Genomic DNA, 27,242 nt, shown 5'->3' on the forward strand with positions numbered 1-27,242 from the left:
TGACCTTATTAACAGGTTGGATGACAAATAAGAATTCCGGTGGCCCCTGAGAAGTTTTGAATGGTGGGTGTTTAATCACCACTGTTTCTGTTGTGTGGTCCACTTTAGTTTTGGATCTTCTAAATATTTGGAATTGCAAACTAAAATGATCTTGCAAATCGGATGGACGGCGTGGATATAATATATAAGACACGTACAGCAAGGTAGGTCCACAGTCAGGGATCCACGAAACTGCATCAGCATCAGGGATTCTTACCCTTGCTCGGGTGAGTCTGGTAGACTTTCTGGAGTTTCAACACCCGGTCAAAGGTTTGAGTATCCATAGGTGATGAAATTGAGTGCGTGGGGTGTGTGTTCATGTCTAAATAAATAAATAAATAAATTTTAAAATAAATGAAAAGAAAAGACAGAAAAAGATACGAGACTAAAACAACTGGCAGGCTGAGTGGAGATGCCTCGTTTCAACGCTTAACATAAGTGTGTACTGATATTGGTGACTGATACGTGTGTTTACTAACAAGCTAACACCGCCCCAAAAAAAAAAAGAAAAAAAAAAAGTAAGAGGCTGAAAACCCAAATCTCCCGCGGACTACCATAATTCCCGCGAACTATAACGTTTGCATGCGGATTGTAACTACAATGCTACCAGCAACTCGCCACTGAACAGTGCTCTGTGGGCCCATCATAATGTATGCGTTTTATCTACGCCTTCCATCCATTTTCCCATATCATTTTGGAGCATTAGTCTCATATCAAAATCTCGGTGGACCACGCCATAGGAAACATTGGTGATGGAACGCCCACCGTTAAAAATTTACTGGGGCCATAAAAGTTTTGGATCAAGTTGATATTTGTGTTTTCCCTTCATCCATGTCTTTTTGACCTAATCAACAGGTTTGATGGAAAATAAACATTATAGTGGGCCTTGGGAGGTTTTTAATGGTTAGCGTTCAATCATCTCTGTTTTGATGTGGTGTGGTCTACCTTGGATCTTGATCTGCCTCATTTTTTTAATTAATAACTAAAATAATGATCCAAAATGGATGAACGGAATGGATATAACAAAAAAAACATCATTATGGAGCCCACAGAGCACCTGAGCGCTACTGGCAGGGTCAGTACTCAATCCGCGTCCTATAATTTGGGAGAGTCGCACGGACTACGATATATCCCGTCTTCTCAAATCTCAACCTCCCATTTCTCCGTCGCGCGCGCGCCAGAGAGAGAGAGAGAGAGAGGGCTGCATCGGAAAGGAGGAGATGGGGATTGCTAGCCCATCTGAGAGACTGGCCGTGGATTTAGTGATGGGCGGCGTGGCAGCTGCGATCGCGAAGAGCGCAGCAGCGCCGATAGAGAGGGTGAAGCTGCTGCTGCAGAACCAAGGAGAGATGATGAAGAGAGGAGTTCTGAGGAAGCCTTACGTAGGGATTGGGGATTGCTTTACTAGGGTTTTGAGGGAAGAAGGCCTTTTGGCCCTCTGGAGAGGGAATCAGGCCAATGTCATCAGATATTTCCCCACCCAGGTAGCCTCTTATTTATTTATTTATTTATTTTAAATTTCTAATCCTTTTGTTGATCTGAGAATTGGATTTTATTGCTCTGTTTTTGCATGTAAGGGACAAGGTACTTTTTTTCTTCTGCTGTGGAGGATTGATATTTACAACCACCCATTTGATAGATGTACTCTTTTTTGTTTTGTTTTTAGTGTTGGAATAAAAGAAAGGGTGTGTTTATCAAACATCGTGGATAGAAATGGTTGCTCTCTTTAGTTCTTATTTTTATTCTATATTTGTCTTTGGTTGTTTTTAAATTAGCATGTGATAGAGAGTGAAAGGGTGGATTCTTTTTTTGGGCCTTTTGTTTTGAACTGATTGCTGTTATTTGTTTATTTTATAATTAGGCTTCTGTTTTTCTTGTTCTTCTTGTGATGGAATATTTAATTAAGTTTTAGAGAAATGGGTTATTTATTTATTTATTTAAGAAAATGGCTGTTTGGTTTATTGAGAATTGAGCTTTTGTATTGATTGAATTAAAAAAAAAAGGAAGAAAAAGAGGCTTTTGGGATCTTATTTTGAGCTTTTAAAGAAATGCAGAGCTTATGCTTTATAAAATTGGACTGTTTAGAAGGCATACTTTTTTTTTTCTGGAAATTATTTACTTTTTATTGGAGAAGTTGGTATTTATTTTCTTTAGGCCGCATTTGGATGCCTGTAAGTTTTTTGAAGTTGTAAATAAGTTACAGGTAATCCTGTTTGGATGTAAGCTGTAACTTGCTTATGTGTAACTTGGTTTCTGTGTTTGGATAACCTTCTTTCTTATATCTCACCGAAGTCGACATGATGATGATGGAAACTATCCTAGGATGCATGATGAGAGATCAATTACACATTAATTTCAGCAATCAACATGTATCCGGGGATAGTTTCCATCATCATGCATCAAATTTGGTATCAGAGCATAAGTTTAGCATAGGATTTTTGTGTTGCATCTAGGTTATAGTCACATCTAGGGTTAGTAGAGTATGCATTGTATATAGGATCATATTGCTGAATTTTTGTTGGAGTATCTTATGGCTGAATTTTCAGTTCGCAGCCCTACTTATACCATTGCTGAAATTTCAGCATAGTAATTTCAGGTTGTCACATTGCTGAATTTTCAGTTTGTAATTTTCGGATTACACCCGTGCTGAATTTTCAGTTTGGCACCTTTGGATTACTATCTTGCTGAATTTTCAACATAAGATTAGAGGATAGCGACTTGCTGAATTTTCTGGTTAGTGTGTCTAGCATGATCTCTAGGTTAGTACTATCATTGTCATCACATTGTCCTAGGACCCAGAGTTTCCTTAGAGTGTCCTTGTGTATGCTCACTCGTTCAGGACGTGGTTTTGGCCTACATCCCACTATGAATCTAGAGCAGATTGACGAGGCCATTAACACTATCAACAACCGTCTGATGGCTATTGAAGCACGCAATAGGATCACCACAACTCAATTGACCGTGATCAAAGTGCTTGTCAATCGGCTTGAAGCCTCCCTTTAGGCAAACCCCGACACTCGGAAAGATGTCCAATTACAAGTCAAGGATCAAGTTGAGACTGTGCCACTTGCAATTATTAGCCGCGCCTTAAGCCAAATTGTAAAAAGTAATGATTGGCGCAGGGATTCAATTTTCCACACTTATGGGATCATTGAGAGTGGCAGTTGCATTAATGTGGTATCTGCTTGCACTGTGTACCGCTTTGGCATGCTAGTTGTTCCTCACCCTCAACCTTATCGAGTCTCATGGGTTGATGCATCTTCAATTATGGTTTCTCAACGTTGTCTCATTCTCATCCAGTTTTGTTCCTATACGGATACGTTGTGGTGTGATGTTTTGCCTATGGATATATGCCACATCATTTTGGGCAAGCCTTGGTTGTATGACATGGACACAACACTATTCGGTCACTCGAATATGTGTTCGTTTCTGTATGGAGGCAAAAGGATTGTCTTGAAGTCTCTCCTGCCCAAAAGTATCCCTAAAAAGGAGGACGTCAAGACATGTGACCCTGAAGATGTGAAGAAACTCCAACTTGAGTCTCTTCCTATAGTTAATGCCAAAAAGTCTGAAAGAGAGACTAAAACTGATTTGACGTTGTATGCCCACGTGGCAAGTGAGGTCACACCTAAGGTTATTATGGAGATGCCACCTAAGGTTATACCCGAGGGTAGTATAGAGTTACCATCTGAGGTGAGTCCGGTATTGGAGGACTCCGGTGTTGTTATTCCAGAGGGCATACCGGATGAGTTTAGACCCGTGCAGGACATTCACGCATTGACTCTACCAAACCTTTATTACGATCAAATGAGTCCTAGGGAGGAAGTGGATTTGGAAAGATAAGTAGATGAGCTTAGGACCCTTATAGATTGCATACCCATGTTTGTGTTCCATAGGCCTTCAGAGTTTGCATACGCATCTACACAAGATACGCATGACTTGAATGTGGAGATTTGAAAAAGAATCAATATAAGTAATGAAACATACAAAATGATTGGTGACTCACACCATAAGTTTAAAGAGTTTGTTATGGGTGATGAAGTCATGATTAAAATATGTCCAAAAAGGTTTTCACAGAGAACCACAAAAAAATTACAAGCCCATAGCGCTAGACCATATAAAATCTTGAAAAGACTGGGTTCGAATGCTTACTTGATAGATCTTCCACCCAACATGGGTATCAGTTCCACATTACACTTGGAAGATCTTGTACTGTTTCATGGACAGTCCCCTAACCCTCACATGAACTTTGATGATGATGCCCCTGACTTGTCCCAAAATCCATGGCCATTACTTGACCTCTCTTCTCAACCTTTACCATCCGTACCATCCATACCTATGAGAAGAGAGGAGATGAAGGATATTTTAGATGAAAAAGTGGTTTCCACACAGCATGGTGGTTACCAGGAGTACCTTGTCAAGTGGAAGGGGAGACCAAAATCAAATAGTACGTGGATCATAGAGGTAGAGCTTCAGCGACGAGATTCAGATCTCTTCGAGCATCACTGCAGCTTTATTTCGCCAGAGGTGAAATCTTCTCAGCCGAGGGGAATTGATGGGGACATCAGAGGACCTACTCGGATGTACCGGAGACGGAGATGACCACTCACATCAACGCAACTTTCTTTGTGGATGGGTACTGAGTTCCAGATGGGTTGCGCAAGGCCATTTTGAAGACCCCACATGCATTGGACGTGCATCAGGAAGACCCCACCTTGGGATGATACATGTGAGTTGCTTAAGAGATTATTTTAGTCATAAGATTTCTATTTTTTGTCGATCCGACCATTGGATCTTATTCAGGCCATCGGGCCACCAGATCTTTTAGATTTGAGCCCCTTGGACTCTAATCTCGCTTTCTTTATGTTTTTTGTTATTTTTAGGAGTTATTTGATGGTTGAGATTGATAATATATGTTTTAGTTTTCTTATTTTGGATGATGAGTCACTTTACTTAAGTGAGTGATATAGTTGTAATTATGTTGGATTTTAATTCTGAATTTTTAATTATAAAAGCACAGGGAGGGTGGAGTTCTAACCTTAGTGGTGTTATTGAGAAGAAAAAAAAGAAGAGTGAAGCTCTCTTGTGTGAAAGAATTTTTCTCTTTATTTTCTAGTAATAAAAAAAACCCTCCATTCCAATTAAATTGTGGAAGTGTAGAAGCTTGTTTGGTGGTGGATTTCAAGGTACATCCTCTTCCTCTTCTTCAAAGGATATTCTTCGTCTTACATCCTCTCTCCTCTTCAAAAGGTATTCTCTTCTTCTTGTCTTCCTCTTTTCCCTTCCATTACAACCTTCTAAACCATAGATCTTCAATTTCTTATTTTCCCCAATTAAAAAAAATCCTCAGTCCAAAATCACCAATTCTTATGAACCTTAATTTTCCTAATTTTAGATTTTCCCCTTTCCTAATCTTAATCGTAAAATGTACAAATCTGTACATTGAGTGTAGAACGTGCCTATGCTAAATTGGAAGTTCTATCCTTCCATCGGTCCTAGTTTTAATTGATTTATGTGATTTCTTAGCATGCGGGCATGTGATTTAGGTTAAATCAAATTTTATTTCCTATTGTTTACTCTTAATTAATTGGTAGGTTTGTAACATCCCGAATTTTCACGGCCAGGGTATGTACTCGTGTCCGAGAAAATCAGGTGTTAATAATGTACAACTGGATGCTCTGAAATCGCACCCTAATTTTTTTTTTTTTTGTTTGTTCACATCCAGATTCATTCATGAAGGTCACATTCACAAGAATCAAATCAATTGTATTGATTATATATCATCAGAGTAAAAGGAATAATCAAGGCCTTCCCAATGGAAGCTTATTACATTCATCGCGTTCGCAGCGGAAGTATAAATCTAATTAAATAATCTAGCTTCGAATTCTTTCAGCGTAGTCTTCTACAGGAAGCGGCCCTCTAAGTCTTTAAAGCTGTACGTTACCTGTATAATCTGTACGGTTGGGAGAGGGTCAATGCCTTACTCATAGTGAAGGTTATCCTTTAAGATTAACAATAATTCAAGAGATTCATAACAGGTAAAGTAAGGGTCTGATACGTCCCGTGCTCCACTAACACAAGGGTATCAGCATGCGCAAACAACCTACATGAGATGCATGCCTAGCAAAGTGTGCGGGGCTCATCATACGTAGTGATCATCACAATGTGGAGTACGATTTATAGATAACCAGCTCGACCCGCATCCCATAACTATGGATATTCGCCGGCATGGCCAACGCTATCGTGGATTTATGAGAACTCCTCAGAGCACACAATATATGAACTGGGTGAATTACGTGCAACGATTGTTCATGGAACGACTATTTGCGACATCCAATCCCGGGGTGATGTGACACTGCATTTGTGAATTACACACATCAATTTGTGCACTACTACCCGAAGGCTCAAGGACTTACGTGCCCCAAGAGGGTCTCTACTCAGAGCGCATTACGTCCATGATAGAATATTTGAATCACTAGTTGTGATACATCTTACACATCACTTGCACTTACAGAGATAAATTGAATCTTAAAACATATAACTGAATCTGAATCATGAAGGATATAAACTGAATTATGGAGGTCTTGGAATAGCAAGACCTATGCCGAAGCCGTAAAGAGAAGCGGCACGAGGCCAAAATAATAAAGAGAAGAGCGACAAGGGTCAACTCAACACAAGTGGCGATAACCAATCATAATAAGAGAAGAGTGACAATGGTCAACTCTATAATAAGGAGAGCAGCAATGGCCAACTCAAATAAAGAGACGAGTGACAGAGCCAACTCAAATAAAGAGACGAGGCAGGGGCAAGGCTTGCATCCATGGCCTCACATAATTTCAAAGGAATCATCGGTATTTGACATCAGGTCATAATCCCAAAAGGGCCAATAGTTGTAATGATAATAACTGAATCAATTGATAGGATAATTTCCAGAAAAATATAAACATGAGAGGCAGGATGATTCACATCATTAAAGGTATAGAAAGACAAGATAATTCACATCATTAAAGGTATGAAAAGGTAGGATAATTCGCATCTTTAAAAGCATGGAAAGGCAGGATAAATATAATAACTTAAATTAGTGTAAGCTTAAAGGATAAAACCCTCATCTTAGATCAAATTGTCCTCATTCAAGACTAGATGTCCACGTATTCACCTTAACATTAAACTATATCCTAAATCACATGGTTTGAACAGTTAGGATTAAGTTTGAGTCTATGATCCGAGTCTAGGATTTACACTAAATATGTGGGCTAAATAACGACCTTTAAACATGATGTGGTGTGGATGGGTGACTCACCGTAATTCGTTGCTTTAAGAAGAACTTGGAGTTCGATATATCTCTTCACTGAGTCGACTCAGCTCCACTCGTAACCCAACTTTCCCTATTTCTCTTTCCTTCTTCTTTCTTTTCTTTCTTCTTTCTTTCTTTCTTTTCTCTTTCTTTTCCTTTCTTTTTCTTTCTCCTTCTCTTCCTCTTTTCTTCTCTTTCTTCCTTTCTTTCTTCCCTCCTTGCTGCCACATCCAGCAGGCTGGCCATTGCTCATTTGCTCTCTTGTTTTTCTTCTTTTCTTTCCCTCACTCTCGATCGAATGTAGGGCCTTTATAGGCACAAGGGGTTTCTAGACCCTTCTTGCGGAAAATCCTTTCGCAGCACTTGTTGCGGCGTGAAGAACGAACGCAATTCCGCTCCTTTCTGCGCACAGGTTCGAAGTACGCACTTGTTGTTACTTTCGATCCCATCCGAACATTGTGAAAAGGTCCTTCGATAACGAGCCAACAGATGGACGGTTATGATCTTTGTTTTGGCCCTAGAACAGTGGCTGTCGTCCATCAACCGTTCAAGGGAGATGAGTCATGCTCTAATGGTAGATGTAAATCTGACACATCTCCACTCAAAGAGGTTCTTCTGGATGGCCCAGCCAGATGGTGTCGATCTTGATTGTGGATCAACCTGAAAGCCTTTCGCCGTGTTTGGACGCCTACAAGTGGATCGGATTGGCTATTCGACTTTCCCTGGCGATCCAGTTTGTGGTGATGATCAGATCCGTGGGTCCATTGCGCGGAGGTTTCTTTCCGCAAGAAGGTGAGAACTGGCAATTTTGGCGTGTGAGATATTTTCCGGTCCAGCTGGACCTTCTAGGCTCGGATCGGAATACTCCATAGGAGGTTTCAGACGGTTGGGATAGGGTAGAGGGGGTTGCGTAAGAGATCCTAGGTGCAAGGAAGTCTCGTGGTTGAGCCTTCTTCGGACGATGTTACAGTGCTAAGAGAGAGATGCCGACCTTGGTTCGAATTTTTGGATTGGTGGGGCCCACTTGTGGCCGTCCTTTGACAGATCCACCCCGTTCATTGGTTTGGTAGGATCATGTTAGGTCAGGGGCCGAAATATGGGGTGGATCCGTGTTTTGGGTGGGCCACACCATCAATTAGCGTGGGAGTGAAACTCGCTATCACGCCCGGGGTACTAGTCGTCCGCTGTTACGGACGAGTGCCTTTTCCAAGATGTTGTTCAAAATAGGTGGGGTCCGTTTGTGATGACTTCCGGGGAATCCATTCCCTTCACCACCTTCAGCACGTTATGTTGACCTATGGCCCCAAATCTGAAATAGATCTGATCTTAAGGTGGGCCACACGATTCGCCAACGAGTGGGAGGGTGTTCACCGTTGAACAATCTCACATAAGTTGCCATGCACATGACCCTTGTTATTTACAATTTTGCCATTAGTTTCCTATCTGTCTTCCGATGTCTCTTGCATTAGGGTGTACCGTCCAAATATTCTGAATTTTGACGAGTATACCTTATTTTACCTCCTCTTTCTATTGGTCTAGTTTGGGCCCCGATCTCCCAAGGATGATCATGATGCTCTTTTAATGGCTAACATGCTTCAAAATTCCATGATAATGTTTGTACACACCTAATTGGCGAGCTACCAGGTGGTTTGGGCATATACACTGAGATCTTCATGATGATCGGTTTAGCACAATATTCGTGTGGCCCGTTTGGCGGATCCAAACCTAATGGACAGTCAGATGACTTGCTAAAAATAAGGGAACTTGATGGTTAGCATTCTAATAATGTATCTGGGTGATTGTACTGTTAGTTTTGTAAATGGACAAACACAAGGTGGTTTTCTGGAGTAATTAGGGGTAGGACATGTATATTATTAGATTCGAGTGACTTTTTTACATGTCTAAGTTCCTCATATTGTAATTCTAATGGTGGGTTAAGCATATTCATATGGTGTAAACAAGATAAGGGGGTCAGAATCTTGATCTAATAAGTGTACGAACGGATGTAGAGGTCAAATGACTAATTTACTACGATCTAAGTGCTGAAATTCGACATGTACGGTTAATTTATGATAATTAGGCCTGGTATAAAATTTCACATGAAACAAATCGTGGGAACCACGTGATCTAGAATTCAAGGGTCTAGGTTAATGGCGTTTTCGTAATTATTGCTGATCTGTGAATTTTGAGAAATCTAATGGCTCTACATGGTTATAGGCATGTTTCTAAGAAATTCTTATAAAAGAATGTATATCTAAATCCTTACGGATAGGGAGTTATTCGTCATGTCATTCATGGGAAAGTACTTCGTCAAATCACGTGATGGATAGTCTTATCTCAAAACCAACGGTCAGATTGCTGGATCTATGAATGAAGATCATTCCCAATGATTAGATTCTTGATGGGAATGGATGTAAGGTTAGGATAGCTAGGTTGGTGTTGTACACGTGTACATACTAAGTAAATTTCTTGGTAACGCTTGAGAACTTTTAATACTCGGGTATTGAAAAGTTTGGGGCGTTACAAGGTTAACATCTTTTGTTAATCGAATTACTTTGTGGACTCTTTCATAATCCTCATGTTGCATGCTAGCATTAAATCATGTGTCCTACATCATGACACATTCTTTCTGAGCATAACCCTTCGCTACCAGTCTTACCTTGTACCTATCCAATTTCTTATGGAAGATCCACTCGCACGTCGCATCCAATCGCTTTCCTCCCAACGAGTAGCTCCACTAGAACTCGCGTTTCATTCTTGTACAGAGAATCTATCTCATCATGCATCGTCGCCATCCACTTCTCAGCATCAAGGTTATCTAATGCTTCCTAAAAGGTAGACGGATCCCCCTCAACCATATTGAGGGCAAATGCAAAATTTGAGTCATTCCTGTATCTTAATGGTATTCTGCGATTTCTCGATGGATTCCTCCTGATAGGTGGTGCAACCACCTCTTCCTATACCTCTTCTTGCGGCTCATATTCTTCAGGTATTTCACTTTTGTCTATTTCAACATTAACAACCGATTTTTCAGCTTCCTTGTGCTTACCCTTCCGATACAAGGAACCTTCGAATTTGATGTCACAACTAAATATGATTTTCCGTGAAACCTGGTTGTACAGCTTCTATCATTTCACTCAATTATCATGACTGACAAAGGTACACTTTTTAGCCCTTTGGTCTAGCTTATCTCTCTCAATTGTCGGTACATTGAGAGTAAGCGTCACAACCAAATGTGTAGAGTCCCAAGCAATCAACTTCACGACCACTTCATACTTCTTTTGGGATTTCACAATCAATCGATGTAGACGGAGATCGGTTTACTAAATAGCAAGTCGTGTTAACAGCCTCAGATTGTGCTCCTTGCTTAACATGGCATTACTCAGCATACTTCAGGCTCTTTCTAAAGAGTCCGATTTATACGCTTGGCCACACAATTCTGCTTTGGTGTATGCCTCACTTTGTTATGCCTTATGATCCTCTCATCTTTGCAAAACTGATTAAACTCCCTAGAAGTAAACTCTCCACCATTATCGGTTCTCGGAACTTTCATCTTTCGCCTTGATTGTTTTTCAACCATAACCTTCTATTACTTGAAGATGACAAATACATCGGATTTATATTTCACAAAATAAACCTATACCTTTCTAGAGAAGTTGTCATTGAATGTTACAAAGAATGACGACCTTCCTCTAGAAACAATGGGCGACGATCCCCACACACATCATAATGCACATAGTTAAGTTTTCCTTTATTTATATGTTTTCCAATTTTAAATGACAATATTGATTGTTTACCGTAAATGTAATGCTCATATACATCCAAATAAAAACATTTTAAAAGTAGGAATTAAACCACGATCGAGACATCGAGTAGTACCTTCATACTGCGCTCGCTCATGTGGCCTAGGCGCGCATGCCACACATGTGTATACATGGATTCTGCTACAGACGCTGTAGCTCCATCGGATATAGTGCTCCCGATCAACCTGTAAAGGTTTCCGCTTCACTGTGCCTTCATTATAGTGAGTGCCCCCTTTGAAACTTTCTGCACACTATCATAGCCGGAGAACTTGCACACTAGTGCATCGAGAGCTCCTAGAGAGATCAGATTTTTCTTCAAATCAAGAACGTGCCTCAAATCCGTGAGAGTCTGCTCCACCCCATCGAACATTCACATACGAATTGAACCAATTCCAATCATCTTATAGGCATGATCATTGCCCATAAGAACCATGCCACTATCATACTCGTTGTACGTGGTGAACCAATTCCGGTGAGGACACGTGGTACGATGCCCCCGTATCCAAAATCCACTCGTTATACAAGTGTCCGACCTTGGACACAAACAATACGTTACAGCCACTCGTCTCTTCGCTGGATTCTGATGAATTAGTCTCATTCGGTGAAGTATCTGATTTCTCCTCGGTTTTAGGGCTTGCGCAGTCCTTCACATGTCCCGTATTCCTACAATTCTAGTACTTCAACTTCCCTCTGCCCTTCGACTTGGACCTCGATTGTGATTTCCCCTTCCCTTGCTTAGACGATCTTCCCCTAACAACTAGTGCATCTGTAGAGGTACCTTCCCCACCGTTATTCCTTCTCAATTGCTTCGACTGAAGGGTTGGGATAGCGGTATCAAGGTCTAAGGTATCCCTACCATGGCATAGAGTATCCATCAAATTCTCGTAAGAATCTGGAAGGGACGTCAATAAGATTATGGCTTTGTCTTCTTCGTCGATCTTCACCTCCACACTTATCAGTTTGCAAACTAATTTGTTTAGATAGATTCGACCTTTCCACCATCTTTAGAGTGGACAATTGTTTCTTCAAATATAGGCGATTGGAGAGTAATTTTGTTATGTAGATGCTCTCCAACTCCCCCCACAATCTTGCAGTAGTCATCTTATTAATGACATTGTATAGGACATTATCGGCCAAGCACAATTGAATTGCGCTAATTGCCCTCTGATCTAGGTCGTCCCAATCCTCTTTCATCATAGTTTCAGGACGCCTCGCTTTGCTAAGGAGTGCCTGGAACAATCCTTGTTGAATTAGGAGGGCTTTTATCTTCTTATATAATTCGAAGTTGTTTTTGCTTGTAAACTTCTCCGTTTCGAACTTCACATTTGACTTCTTTGAACCGATGTCTCATATTTGATCTAAACAACCCAACATAAAGCCTACACTCTAATACCACTTCCCGTGTGCAGCTGCCACACGTTAGGCGCGGGAGCAACTTTAGAATGAATCAAACATACGAATAGAAAAACGAAAATCGAGCAATCACACAAATATAGATTTTATGTGGAAAAACCCTTACAGGAAAAAAACCATGGCACCGAGCGACAAACAATTCACTATAATCAGAAAGTTACAAGAGATGGACAACTTACAGATTCAAAAGCCCAAGCTTTCTCCCCTTGCAAAACCCTAGAAATCATGTAGGCTCTCTCTACAATACACGGATTACCCCTAATTCTGTATTACAAAGGCTTATATAGACTTCCGTATGAAATTGGAAACAAAACCCACACTTTTTAAAACTTGCGCATCCTGTTCGGTTGACCAAAAACATAATAGACTCTCGGTCGACCGGGAACATCACAACATGTCTCAGTCGACCCCACTGGAGTTCGGTCAACTGAGCAACACTGCATCACCAGATTAAAGGCACTTTGACAACATCGTGCCTATGAACTATTAACCGAACTATTATATGCAAACTTGGTTACAGGTAATACCGTGTCCGAAATCTTGGTATGGTCACCCACAAGACACTGTAATAGGTTCCCTAAACTCCTATTGACCACTTATGTTTGGCCGTCAGTCTAAGGATGGTATGCCGATGAAAATTGTAATCTCGTGCCCATCATGTGCCAAAGTATCTTCCAAAAATAACTCATAAACTTAACATTCTGGTTAGACATGATGTTTTTCGGCAAACCATGTGAGTGAACCACCTCCGTAAAGAATAGCTTCGCGATGTTGGAGGCATTAGACGACTTAGAGTATGGTAGGAAATGGGCCATTTTAGAAAAATGGTCCACTACCACGAAAATGGAATCGTGCTTCTTGATTGTCTTGGGAAGCCCAAGCATGAAATCTATACTGAGGTCTTACCGCAGAGCGTGTGGCACTGACAAAGGTGTATATAAACCCGTGTTTTGCTTCTTTTGCTTTGCCAGCTGACATGTTTGACATTGCCCTATAATTTTGGCTACATCTTACTTGAGACTTGGCTAATAAAATCTGTCATCCGCAAGGGCAATAGTCTTGTCATGACCAAAATGACCGGCTACTCCACCGGCGTGAAGCTATCAAACAAGGAACTCTTATAGGGATGTGCTGGGAACGTAGAGTCTTTCTCCTTTGAATAGAAAGCTATCAATCTGGACAAACCCACTATCATTCCTTTGACCATCCAAAAATGACGTATATAAGTCTGGACATGTGGGATATTTGTCCTTCAAACTCTCGAACCCAATGACTTCAACGCTCTTAGATTGAAGCAACGTCACTCTACGGCTAAGGGCGTCAGCGGGTTTGTTCTCGACCCTAGCCTCATGTTTCAGAACAAACGAATACTCTTGAAGAAACACAAATCACTTGGCAATCCTTGGGTTTAATTTCTTTTGGGAGTTAAGATAGCGTAAGGCCCCGTGGTCTGAGAATAAGACGAACTCTTGCGGTAGTAAGTAATGTTGCCAATGGTGTAAGGACCGGACTACCATGTAGAATTCCTTGTCATAAGTAGAGTACTGTTGCTTTGCTTCATTCAACTTCTCACTAAAGAAAGCAACAGGGTGTCCCTCCTGGCTAAGTACTCTGCCTATACCTACCCCAAAGGCGTCACAAGCAACCTTGAAAACTTTAGAAAAGTCATGATGGCTCATGACAAGAGCCTCTATCATCTTGTCCTTGATCTCCTCAAATGCTTTTGACACGACGTTAGTCCATTTAAACTCCCATATCTTTATGCAATCTATGATGGGGGCCATAATGGGACTAAAGACTCTGATGAACCGCCTATAGAAGGTAGCTAAGTTGTGAAAGCTATGTACCTCATGAATGTTCCCCGGTTCAGGCCAACTTACAATGGCCTTGATTTTCTTGGGATTCGCAGACATGCCTTTTGGTGAAACTATGAAACCTAAGAAGATAACTCTATTTGACATGAACGAACACTTCTTAAGGTTTGCATATAACTTCTCTTCCCTAAGGATCCCGTAAACTTGCCTTAGATGGTGTAGTTCTCTGGAGGTACTATAAATGAGGATATCGTCAAAGTACACCACCAAGAACTTCCCTATAAAAGGCCTCAACACTTGGGTCATCACACGCATGAACGTACTTGGAGCATTAGTCAAACCAAAAGGCACGGACATCCACTCGTAGAGCCCATCCTTCGTTTTGAAGGCTGTTTTCCATTCATCCCTTGGGTGAATACGTATCTGGTGATACCCACTCTTGAGATCTATCTTTTTGAGAAAATCGTGATACCTGCCATATGTCTAACATATCATCAAGTCGGGGTACGGGAAATTGATACTTGACCGTGATTTTGTTGATGGCCCGACTGTCCACTCAAAGGTGCCAAGTGCTATCTTTCTTAGGCGTGGGAAGCACTGGCACGGTCTACAGACCCAAACTCTCTTGAATGAAACCTTTCTTAAGGAGCTCATCTACCTGCTTCTTCAACTCCACATGCTTCGTACGGTTCATTCGATAATGAGGAGGGTTTAGTAGAGTCAACTCAGGGACAAGATCAATGGCATGTTGAATGTCCCACATGGGTGGAAGCTCATCCAGTAAATCCTTGGGAAAAACATCACTAAACTCCTCCAGTGCCAGATTCACCTCGGGTGACAACTTTGCTCTAACCTCGGGTGTAGCCTCTCTAGCCACGAGGGCATACACTATTGAATCCGCCTTAATCTCTTGCTCAAACTCTTTGGCATTTAATATGTGGAGAGATTTGGGCTGCGATTTCCTCATGTCCTTCTGTCTACCCTTTTTAACGACCTCTTTAACTTCTGGGGTGCTCTTGGGCGGAAGGGGATTTAACTTTATCTTCTTGCCCTCATGCATGAAGGAACAAAAATTCGAATGACCAATTATTATTATATCACAATTAAAGAGCTAAGGTTTGCCCAAGATGATGTGACTTACATCCATAGGCAAAACATCACACCACAATGAGTCTTTATAAGATGCGAACTGGATGGGAATAAGACAATGCTGTGAGATTAGCATTGAGGACGCATCAACCCATGAAACTCTATAAGGCTAAGGGTGAGCACCGGGCTTCAGGCCCAAACTAGAAATGGTACTTTTGGAGACCACATTTGTACAATTGCCACTATCGATGACCACTTTGCAGTTTCTCTCTACATTTGGCATAAGTATAGAAAATGGTATTCCCATGCCGATCATCAATTCCCTTAGCTTGAGTTAAGGCGCACTTGATGACTGCATGTGGTACGGTCTTCTCTTCTTCTTCATTGTGCCAATGACATGGTGATATTCTTCTTCTTCACAATCACCCTGGTCATCTTCATCTTCCTTATGCTCTCCAGTCACGAGGGCCTTAGGTCACTTTTGTGGGACACTCATAAGAGAAATGGCCATATCCTTGGTAATTATAGCATCGCCTTGGTTTGCCTCCTCACGAACTGGTATTGACTACTCCTTTGCCCATGAAGTCCTTTGGGTTACTTTGAGTGCCAGCAAAGGGTTTGGGTTGACTCCCAAAGTTAGAGTTAACTCCTTGGGTAGTAGTCTTAACATTGGACTCACGAGAGTTAAACTGTCTCCCAAATTGCGGTTTTAAGTACCGCTCAAGTTCTTGTACCAACTAATAGGCATGTTGAAGGGTGCCAACATCGTGAGAGAGCAGCTCGTGTTGAATATCGGATCGGATGCCCATCCTAAAACTAAAAGAGTCACTAGTGGGTCCTCCTTGACGGTACATCACATCATGCATTCTTCAAATTTGGTGATGTAATTTATCACAGGCATTGTTCCCTGGTGAAGGGATTGCCATTGATCTAATAATTTCTGGCGATAAGAGAGGAGCAAGATATTTTTCCTTCAGCGCTTCTTTCATCTCAACCCAATTTACAATCGGGTCTTGTCCAAACTTTAAGATTGGTCCAAAACAATTTAACCTGGCCCACCAACTTCATCTTGGCGAACCTCACACGACGGCGATTAGACATCTTATACCACTCAAAGTAGTGGTCCATGTTTGCAAGCTAGTAGAGGAAAGCCTTTGGGTCTAGACGACCATCAAAGCTAGGGCCTTTGATCTTGATGCTTTTCAAAATGCGCTCATCTGGATCGTAACGATCGTGATACTCTCCAAGGGGTGGCTGGGTATGCACCCCATTATGGCCAACACCTTGGTCACGACCTCTTCCACGTCCTCCAACATGACCTCCCACGTGACCTTCCTTTGCACCTCCCACTTGGGACTGTCCATCTTTCCCATTGTCGGTGTTTGCTTGAAGGGAAGTCTCCATTTGAGTAATATGATTGTTGGTGGTTCTGTTTTGAGCCGTAAGGACCTCCAGTCGTATAGCTTTGGCATTAAGAGTTTCGAGAATCTGATCTTGGCACATGGTGGTAGGGTGAAGACCAAAACCTCGCCCAGAAAGCGTGGGCATAAACAATGGACAAACTAAGGGGCCTAAGACTTGAGACTCTAGCTGCTATGTTATGACAAAGGAAAAGTGACTAACCTAGACGCCGTAATATGTAAACATAGACTCTATATGCAATGAATGCACCAACAAAACCCTAGATGTGATGAATGTGGTGACCCTATGTAAACCTATGCTAAAATCCTAGGCTTTGATACCAAAATTTGATGCATGACATGTGATCTAACCATATGGATGAAGGAGATTATTAATTGATTAATTAAAATAAATCAAATACGATAACATGCTATCCTATCATGATTAAAAGAGTACTGGAGAGGCAATAAAATTAAGATTTGTGTAAAACTCACAATCCCACGCAAGCATGAATCATGTAAGCATGAAAGCCTAAGGCCCAATGAGAGATTGGAACTCTTACATTAGCATAGGCATAGTTCTAAATTCAATGGGCAGATTTGGCACAATTCTAGGGTTAGGAAATTTGGGGATTTGGAAATTAGGGTTTGGAATTAGGGCTAAGGAGAATTAGGGTTTGTGGAGAAATAGGGTTTTGAGAGCTAGGGTATTGGGTTAAGGTTTTAGGCCTAGGGATCTTAAAGGGGTAAAGGAGCAAGGATTAAGAGGGAAAGAGAGAGAGGGAGGGCTGGCCGTATGGTCATAACGGTATGGACATACGGTCTAGGGGTTTGGTCCGTATGGTCATATGGTTTGAATGGGCTAGGTTTAGGTGGTTTGGATGTGATGGGGATGGGTTTTGGTTGTGAACAAAAGTAAAAGGAAGAGGTAAAGAGAAATAAAGAGGGATTGAGAGAGATGGAGAAAATACCTCAATTGTAGAGAATGAGGGAGAATAATAAGATAATGGGCTTCACACCCTTGGATTCACACCAAAATAGCCTTGAAAATAGCCTCTTTTCACAAGAGATTCTCACTTCACATGAGAGAGGATGTTTTTTCTAAGTAAAACAAAGTTTTTCATTCCAAAGTCTAAGGGTTAGGCCTGGACGTCCCCCCCCCTTTACAGTCTCAACAATGCATTTTTACAATAATGCCCCTCAAATAAAAATGTCTTACGTGTGACACCATAAAACATAAATATGTTAATCCTAAGCTAGGAATAATCAACAAAAAACATAAAATATGCTAATCTAAACACTCATGATCAAAGTAATCAAAGTGACCAAGGGTCACAATAATGCAATCATCCGATTGAAGGATCCACACGATCCAATGGTCCGATCGTCGTGTCCTCACGATCCAACGGTCAAGACTCAGCTAAACAGCCCACATGCATCTTCCTAGCATAGGGTCTTCGAAGATGCATGATCATGCATGTGGGATCTTCAAGGCCTTAGTGTGGCCTATCCGGGCTCATGTACAAGTCATTGAGCCAAAGTAAAGGCTGGGCCGATCTCCTCCTCCTCTGATACACTCTAAATGGTCGGATGTCCTCATCACTAATGGTCACTCTTTCATCTTGAGGGGAGCCATGAGTTCAGTTCCTTGTTCTTCTCATCTCTCTAACTCCATTTTCTCTTGTTCCTCCACGTAACGGCGAGAATCTCCTGCTTCCTCCCTAATTGGTGGAGATCCTTCTTAGCGTTATTTGTCTTCCCTATCCTGTTCTCTTAAGCTGTTTTATTTTCAGCCCAAGACTACACTCCTTTTCCTTTCCCCACCAATAGTTAATCCGTTCATCTCATGATCACTTGCCTGCATGCTCATCATGCACAATCTTCTCTTTCTCATGTTTATCCTATTATTTCTTCTTTGCTTGTTCACTCCAAGGCCTGTTGTGCTCTTCTTACCCCTCTTTAAGTTGAGAATGATCCTTTTCATACACTTGCTGCCCCTAGATATCCTCATTGTTGTCAAGCTATGATGGAATAAACTTCTACAGTTTGTGCCAACAAGACTTGGACTTGTGTCCCTCAACATCCCAATATGAATTTTGTGTATAACAACTGGGTCTATCAAATTAATGATCGTGCTGATGGTTTGGTTGAACATTACAAAGCTGGTCTTGTAGCCAAAGGCTACAATCAACAATATGCTCTTGATTTTAACAAAATCTTTAATCCTGTTGTAAAGCCTGCAACCATTTGTGCTGTTTTCATTGTTGCTGTCTTTCGAGGTTGTTCCATTCAACAACTTGATGTAAGAATGTTTTTGTTCATGACTTTTTCTCAAAGAGTTTTCTGTGGAACACTCACAAGGCTTTCATGATTCCTCTCGCTTGGATCATGTTTGTCATCTGCATAAGGCCATCTATGGAAGCAAGCTCCTCGTGCTTAGTTGGAGTGGTTCAACAATGTTTTACTTGAGCTGGCTTTAAATGTAGTCTTATTCACTAATCTATGTTTGCTCACTCAGAACCTTTGGTCTTATCATTCGTTTTCTGTATTTTGATGATATTATTGACACTGGTTCTTCTGAGTCCTCTCTTCTTTCCCTTCTTTCAGTTCTCATGAGCCAATTTCCCATGTAGGACTGAGGTTCTCTTCACTACTTTCAAGGTGTATCATTTTTTCTTAGGGGTTTGTTCTATCTTAGACCAAATATTTTAGGACCTTTTGTCCTGATGGCATGGGTGATTACAAATCTTTCGCTCCTCTTGTCATCTCTTCTAAGACTACCCTTTTTGACTATGATCCTCTTCTTGATCCATTTGACCGTTGCAATATAACCACCCTTAGTCAATTAGACTTGATTTATGCTATGATTCTATGAACTTAATGTGTCTTTTTATGCGTCAGCGTACGACATTCCATATTCATATTGCAAAGCATATTATCCGGTTTGTGAAAGAGACTCTTTCTCATGGCCTTCACACTTGCTTGGGTTCCCCTCTCTCCTTAACTGCACACTATAATACCGACCGGGCTGGATCGTGTGGCGACAAACGATCTACTTCTGGCTATAATATATTTTTAGGCCTCACAATTGTCTTTTGGTGTGCAAGGTGTTCTACATCTGTTACGGTCGTATGGGTAATGGCCGTGATTGTTACACAATACTGGGGTGAAACGGGATAGTTGGTTTTTTGGGACTGTATCAACCACTAGGGGGCCATAACGGCCGTTACAAGACATAATGATGGGGTTACAATCATTTTTTTTTCTCTATTTAAATTCATTTTCTCCTCATTTCCCCCACTTTTCTCATTTCAAAAACTCTCCTAGATCATTCTATAGCAGATTTCGACCACTCTTACTATAGTTTTTAGGATTAAAACAGTAGATCGAAGCGATTTGAGCAAATAGAAGCTCTGAGTGCCATTTTTTCAAAAAATTGAAAAAAAAAATGGTATTTATGTTTTTTCCCCCCCGATTTGTAGTTCTAATGCTTGATTATTGTGTAAACATTAGAGACATATAACTATGTTCATAAATTCACCGGATAGTCCAATACAACACTCTTACCAACGAGTAGGCCGTTACGCTATTGTAAACATGTTAAAAAAATTAAAAAAAAAAAAAATGAATACATATTTGGAATATTTAAATTATTCTAGATTTTCTAGATATTTTTCTTGATTAAAAAAGAAAAAAAAATTCAACTGTTATAGGGGTCGTAACGGTCGTTACACCCCTGTATCGGTAATGGTGATGACTGTTACAGCCACCGTTACTGATACAGAATACCTTGCTGGTGTGTGTGAAGAAACAACCCGTTATTTCTTCTTCTAGTGCTGAAGCTGAGTATCATGCTATGTTATCTACAACTGCTAAGTTGACTTGGCTACAGTTTCTACTTTAGTATCTTCATATTTCCATGCTTGGCCCTTTTGTGCTTTGATATGATGATGCTACATATATGGAGGTAAGTCCAGTTTTTCATGCACACACAAGCACATCAAGATTTTTACCATTTTGTTCATGAGAAAGTTGCTTCAGGGCAGATGCACACCATGTTTGTTCCTTCATAGCAGTTGGTAGATATTTTTACTAAGTTGCTTCCTTGAGATTGTCTTCCTTGGATATGTAGCAAACTGGGTGTTCAGCCTGTGCTCACATGAGGGGGAGTGTTAACAAATAGTTGTATATGTTGAGAAATTACGATATAACTCATATTAGTGCATTTCTGTATATTCTATGTAATATGATGCTGTTTATGTATTCTATGTAGATCGTTTAGATTATCCGATCCCAATTAGTCGGGACCGGGCTTAGATGATGGTGATTTAGATCTTTTAGATAACATAAAATACATAGGGTCGGAATTTAGGGTACTGAGATCCATAAAATACAATTTTCCATTGGTGAAGGGCCATTGTGTCCAATCTCACACTCCCCTAGTACAACCAAAGGAATCCCTCCCTATAACCTGCAAAATCAAAGATAAGTGAGGTTTACCACACATTTAATTATGACACATTAGGCAAAACCAAAAACATGTGGTCATCTATGTACATGATCATAACCATCATCATTGGCTTATCATGGCACACCATACTAACATGGGATCACTCTATTAGGGATATTTTTGGGACAAACTCTCCTTTTGAACTGAGGCCATTATGTAATGACCCTTGATCACTAATATGTGGATGTAGTTGTATGGACTCAAGGCCTGACAATACAAAAGGATTATTAGTGATGTTTAATGCATTTTGCTTGTGGAAATTAAATTTTTTTTTTTCACTATTTTGATCCGTATTACTATCTCAAAACTTTTATAAATGGGTGGTCTGCCATAACGGGCATCATTGTCTTGTAAACAGGCTTTCAACTTTGCATTTAAGGATTACTTCCGGAGTCTCTTTGGCTGCTCAAAGGAAAAAGATGGGTATTTGAAGTGGTTAGCTGGCAATGTAGCTTCTGGTAGTGCTGCTGGTGCAATGACTTCTCTATTTTTATACCATTTGGATTATGCACGCACCCGACTTGGCACAGATGCCTTGGAATGTCGAGTGAGCAGCCAACACCAGTTTAAAGGACTACTAGATGTTTACAGGAAGACCCTATCAAGTGATGGAATTGTTGGCTTATATCGAGGCTTTGGGGTTTCAATCACAGGGATCACTCTCTACCGTGGGCTGTATTTTGGAATCTATGATACTATGAAGCCCATCGTTCTCGTGGGGCCACTTGAGGTAAGTGGCTCTAGATCTTGTCCCAGAATACTTGCTTTAGCTAATTTCAGTATCTGATGCTTGAGGATCCACCATGGATCTGTTTATATCATTCTCTCATTACCTCAATCTCAACAAATTGCAGTGACAGGTTTCCATGCCCATTTATTGTATCTGGAGAGGGCCAGATTGGTCTTCTCTCATGTTATTTTCTTATGTATTTAATTCTGCACAGGCCAGGTCCTTTACAACTTTTGAAGAATAAGCTTCTTTCTACAACTCTACGTGTGGAGCCCACTGGTGTGGGTATGGCGTCTAGCCCATCTAGCAGGGTTGCCCCAACATGAAAGTGGGATGCCCCAAAAATCAGTGCTATCCAACCATCACGTGGGCCACCATGTGAATTTGGAGATTTTTGGGTGGATGTGCACTGTTTTCTATGGTGTGTCTCACCTAATGACTGTATAGACCTGGTTTTGGGGTTTATCCCATCATTATAGTCAGTCTCACTTGTTGGCATACACATAAAACATGAACCCCACGCAGACAGTTGAATTACATTTACACGTAGGTTACCAGATTTCCATTCAAGCGAATAACTTCACACGTAGGGGAATAGCAGTGGCAGACTCTCAGGAGTTTCAACACCCAGTCAGGGGTTCGAGCATCCATATGTGGTGAAATCCCACTACGGTGTGAGTGTGTGCGTGCGCAAATTATTTATTTATTTATTTTTTTTTAAAAAGAAAAAAGAATAGCGGTGGCAAAATATGATGACCGACCAACCTCATCTGGATCCATCCCGGAAAGTCAGGGTTCGGGTTGACCCATTTCCCATATGGGTTGGGTTTGGGTTGTGTTTTGTCAAACCCAAAATTAAATGGGTTGGGGTTGGGTTTTTGCTAGGCTGGATCCAATGGATCATGAATACTGTCCATCCTTGCCTCCTAGCTGAAGGTTGACCACATACATGTATTATATATTATGATGTAATATGTTAAAAAAACCCAAAACTTGGTTAAGATGGTTTTAGTTTGGTTATGTTAAGGTTTCATTTAATATTAATTAATATGTTTTAGATATTTCCATATTTTTGTACAAAATCACAACTATTTTTTTTTCAATTTATTTTGGGAAATTTACAAAGTACTACATTAATTCGATATTTACATCCCAATGCCTTTTTTAAAAAGGTTTTCAATAAGCTACCCCATTAATTCAAGTAATTGTCATCCCACTACCTTCTATTAGATTTCTTAATGGAAGTTGGGGTTTGATGGTGTGAGCAAGGGGTCGGAGGATTTGGGGGGCCCCCCATGATGTGTATATGAAATCCACTTCGACCACCAAGTGTGTCAACCCATGTTAGGCCCAGGGCTGAAAAATCAGCCCCATCCAAGATTCCGGTGGACTACATAATTGGAAACAATGTACAGGGCAATGCTCACCCTCCACACCGTTTCCCTTGGTGTAGCCCACCTGACTCACGGATAGGTCTGATTTTTGGGCCCTAGGCCTAAATTTTGGTTTGAAATCTAATGGTTGGAGTGGATTTCATATAATCGTCATGATGGGCCCTGTAAAAATCAAGGGTGGACTTCTCTCTCCCAATTGTTTCCTTTGGTGTGGTCCACCCTAAATCACAGGTCAACTTGATTTTTATTTTTATTTTTTATTTATCCTGAGCTTAAAGTGGGATTATGCATCTAATGGTCGGAGTGAATTTCACACATACATTACCGGGGGCCTCTTAAAAAATCAATGGCAGACTATTCATAAATTTACGTTGATATATTGCAAAAAAGAGAAGGTCACACATCTAACTAGTCGGACCACAAATTACGGTCCATTCAAAAGATACCTTCCAACCTTTCATACGTGTGCAATGTCCAACCCATCCAAGAGGTTGGAATCATCATGATGATTTCTTCATGAAAAGATCAGTCACATCTCATTTACTAGGCCTCACTTGTATTTTGCTATTTATCATTGGTAAAAATTATTTTCTATCATTTGGCCAATCATTTGGCCAACCAAATGATTAGATGGAGTTTTTCATTAGGTGATCCTTATTGTGGGGCCAACCTATTGGAAGGCAGGGATGTTGACTTGATTAATAGGTTAGAAGTTATCCACTGAGTGGACCATAACTCGTGGTCCAACAGGTTGGACTTGATGCATTTTCCTTAATAAAAAACACTTTACAAGACGCCACACTTGATTTTTGATGGGGCCTACCTAAATATGTATGAGAGATCCATGCTGACAATTAGACTTGTAATCCCATGTTATTTCCAGGGATAAAAAATCGGGCTGACATGTGATTCAGGTGGGCCACACCAAAGGAAACAGTTGGGAGAGAGACGTCCGCCCTCGATTTTTAAAGGTCCATCATGATGATTATATGAAAATCCACCCCAACCATTAGATTTCAAACCAAAATTTAGGCCTAGGGCTCAAAAATCAGACCTATCCGTGATTCAGGTGGGCTACACCAAGGGAAACAGTGTGGAGGCTGAGCATTGCCATGCACATTGTTTCCAATTGTGTAGTCCACTTGAATCATGGATGCGGCTGATTTTTGATGCTTTGGGCCTAACATGGGGTGACACGTGGTGGTCGGAGTGGATTTCATATAAACATCACAGTGGAGCTCACCCGAGCCACCACTGCAAAACCCCCCAGCTTCCATCAAGAAATCTAGTGGAAGGTACTGGGATGAATTAATGGGGTAGCTTATGGAAAACCTTTCTGAAAAAGGTACCTGGATGTAAATACTGAATTAATGTAGTAATTTCTAAAATTCCCATTTATTGTTTATATTATTTAATTAAATGGGTCAGATGGGTTGGGGTTATTTTTGGTTAGATCCTTCTATAAGTATTTGGAGGTAGGTCATAGCAATAGCGGGATAAGTCCATTGGCAGAAGTGGGGCGTTACGCGCCTTTAAAGGTGGCGGCTTTTGCTTGGCTAGTAGGGTGCAACAATGGTCTGACCAAGGTGTTCCAAAACGGTAACAGTGGTCGTAACGGCCACCACCGTTACCGTTATGATATGGGCCATAATGGCTCTTTTTTATTTTTTGAAACAACTGTTACAGGACTGTTAGGGGGCCGTTATAGGGCCTTTATGGCTTGTTTTTTTTGTAACGGTCGTTTCGACCTTGTAACGTGTAACGGTTACGACCGTTACCATTACATAATGGCCATTATGTAACCGATTTTGAATACCTTGGTTCTGACAGTTGATAGTCTTAGGAAAAGGAAGATGATTCTTCTGAATATTTGTGTGATATGCTTCAAGGGTGAGGAGACGGTGGATCACCTATTTATTTATTGCGACTTTGCGAGACAGGTGTGGCATTGGTTCTTCAACCTCTTTGGAGTCATATGGGTTTCGTCAAATTTCATTGGCCAATTCTTCTTTATGTGGCATGAAGGCATGCATGGGATCACGGATTGTAAAGTGTGGCACCTTTCTATGTTGGTGGGGTTATGGTTCCTATGGTTGGAAAGGAATAATAGAACTTTTAGAAATCGCTCGAGTAGAGTTGAGGAAGTGTTCACGAAAGCAAAGCTTCATATAATTCAATGGGCAATGGCTACTAAGGCTGTAGATCAGTTTTTGGCCAACTAGGCGGACCTTTAATGGTTCTTGGGAGGGTGTATAGTTTTTCCCATTTTGTATAGTCTGGCCTTGGCCTTTTTCTCAATAAAATTTTGTTCTAACGGCCAAAAAAAAAAAAGATGGGTTGGGGTTGACCCATCTGTAGATGGGTTGGGTTAGGGTTGACACTTGACATTTTCAACCCTTTCAGTAAATGCTTTGAATGGATCCGTCTTCCGTTGTGACCCAAACCTAATTCCTTTTTTTTTTTTTTTTTGTGAGAAGCAACAATTTATTAAGAAGCCATGTAGCGGACAAAGAAAACAACCCCCACCCAAACCTAATCTGACCTGACCCATTGCCACGCCTACAGGTGAATAACATTTACTTTTATAGAGTTGTCAAATAGGCTTATTTTACAACATTTGTAGAGGATCCTCTCTCAATTCTGTATATGAAATCTTACAAGCAACACCTAGCTGCAGAGAGTTGGTTAGTTTATCAGTTCAGGAGTGTTGAACCAGTTGATATCCCAGTATATTGTGTGATCCTAACCATTTGATCATTGTGAGTTTAGCTCGTTGTATGTTGGCCATTGGCAATTTTTTTCAACTGTGTTAATAGTCCATATTCTAGTCACTAGCTGTCCACCATACCCATATAGCCTTCTAGTGATTACCCATCCATATGATCTTGAACGAAATTAATGGTTCAGATCATGTTACACAACTGCAATGTGTACAACAGAGACATTTCGGTGTGTGCTTCTTTAGAGTTTATGGTAGCATTCCTGTATATTATAGTGAAGTGGACATGTCAGTGTATTGGGTTTTTCAGATATTGTCATGTGAGATGCCTCGTGTCCATTTGCGCTTTGTAGCTAGGTCTCAAAGTTCGAATTTGTCTGTTGTTGCAGGGGAACTTCTTTGCTAGTTTTGCATTAGGTTGGAGTGTTACAACGGTTTCCGGGGTTTGTGCGTACCCCTTTGATACTTTGCGCAGAAGAATGATGATGACTTCTGGACAACCTTCCAAGTATAAGAGTGCCAGACATGCCTTCCGACAGATTGTTCGTGAAGAGGGTTTCCCAGCACTATATAGAGGGGTGACAGCGAACATGCTTCTAGGAATGGCTGGGGCAGGAGTCCTAGCTGGATATGATCTTCTCCATCGGATTGCAAATCGACATGGATATGGTTTTGAGCCGCAGTTGAGTCGCTTGAAGTGATTGGTTACGATGTACATGACTAAATCAACGTGGAATTCGTAATGCCGTTTTCCATCGATTCAATTGATTGTCTACTGCATCAAGCAGTGCAATGTAAGTAAAAAGGAAAAAACTTGTGAAATTGATTGGGTTGAGCATCTTTCAATTGTACATAAAAAATGTAATTAAAAAAGAAAAAGAAAAAGAAAAATAAAAGAAAAGAAGAGAGCATGAAATGTTTCACTGATTCCTCTCTGTATATTTTGAAGGGGTAGTCTTGTAATTACATTTTACCCATGATGTCAATGTACATTGATTTCTTCCCATCACATAAGCAATGAGATAAGCTTTCATTCA

At 40.8% G+C, this 27,242-nt stretch overlaps 1 protein-coding gene across 1 annotated transcript; it reads left to right on the top strand.

The window, feature by feature from the left end:
- Window positions 1-1,169: 1,169 nt before the first annotated feature.
- On the top strand, window positions 1,170-27,242 carry LOC131253536 (ADP,ATP carrier protein ER-ANT1). Its single transcript, XM_058254568.1, has 3 exons — window positions 1,170-1,523; window positions 21,721-22,092; window positions 26,595-27,242. Exons 1-3 carry the CDS (start codon window positions 1,260-1,262, stop codon window positions 26,904-26,906), a joined length of 948 nt encoding a protein of 315 aa, XP_058110551.1. The 5' UTR covers window positions 1,170-1,259; the 3' UTR covers window positions 26,907-27,242.

The sequence above is a fragment of the Magnolia sinica genome, chromosome 8 (assembly GCF_029962835.1).
Source record: "Magnolia sinica isolate HGM2019 chromosome 8, MsV1, whole genome shotgun sequence".
In the NCBI taxonomy this organism is placed as follows: domain Eukaryota; kingdom Viridiplantae; phylum Streptophyta; class Magnoliopsida; order Magnoliales; family Magnoliaceae; genus Magnolia; species Magnolia sinica.

Excerpts from the sequence above, each read along its gene's own strand:
- LOC131253536 (XM_058254568.1), top strand. The coding sequence starts at position 1,260 with ATGGGGATTGCTAGCCCATCTGAGAGACTGGCCGTGGATTTAGTGATG. Across the intron at positions 1,524-21,720 it reads TCAGATATTTCCCCACCCAG|GCTTTCAACTTTGCATTTAA; the intron begins GTAGCCTCTTAT and ends TCTTGTAAACAG. Across the intron at positions 22,093-26,594 it reads TTCTCGTGGGGCCACTTGAG|GGGAACTTCTTTGCTAGTTT; the intron begins GTAAGTGGCTCT and ends CTGTTGTTGCAG.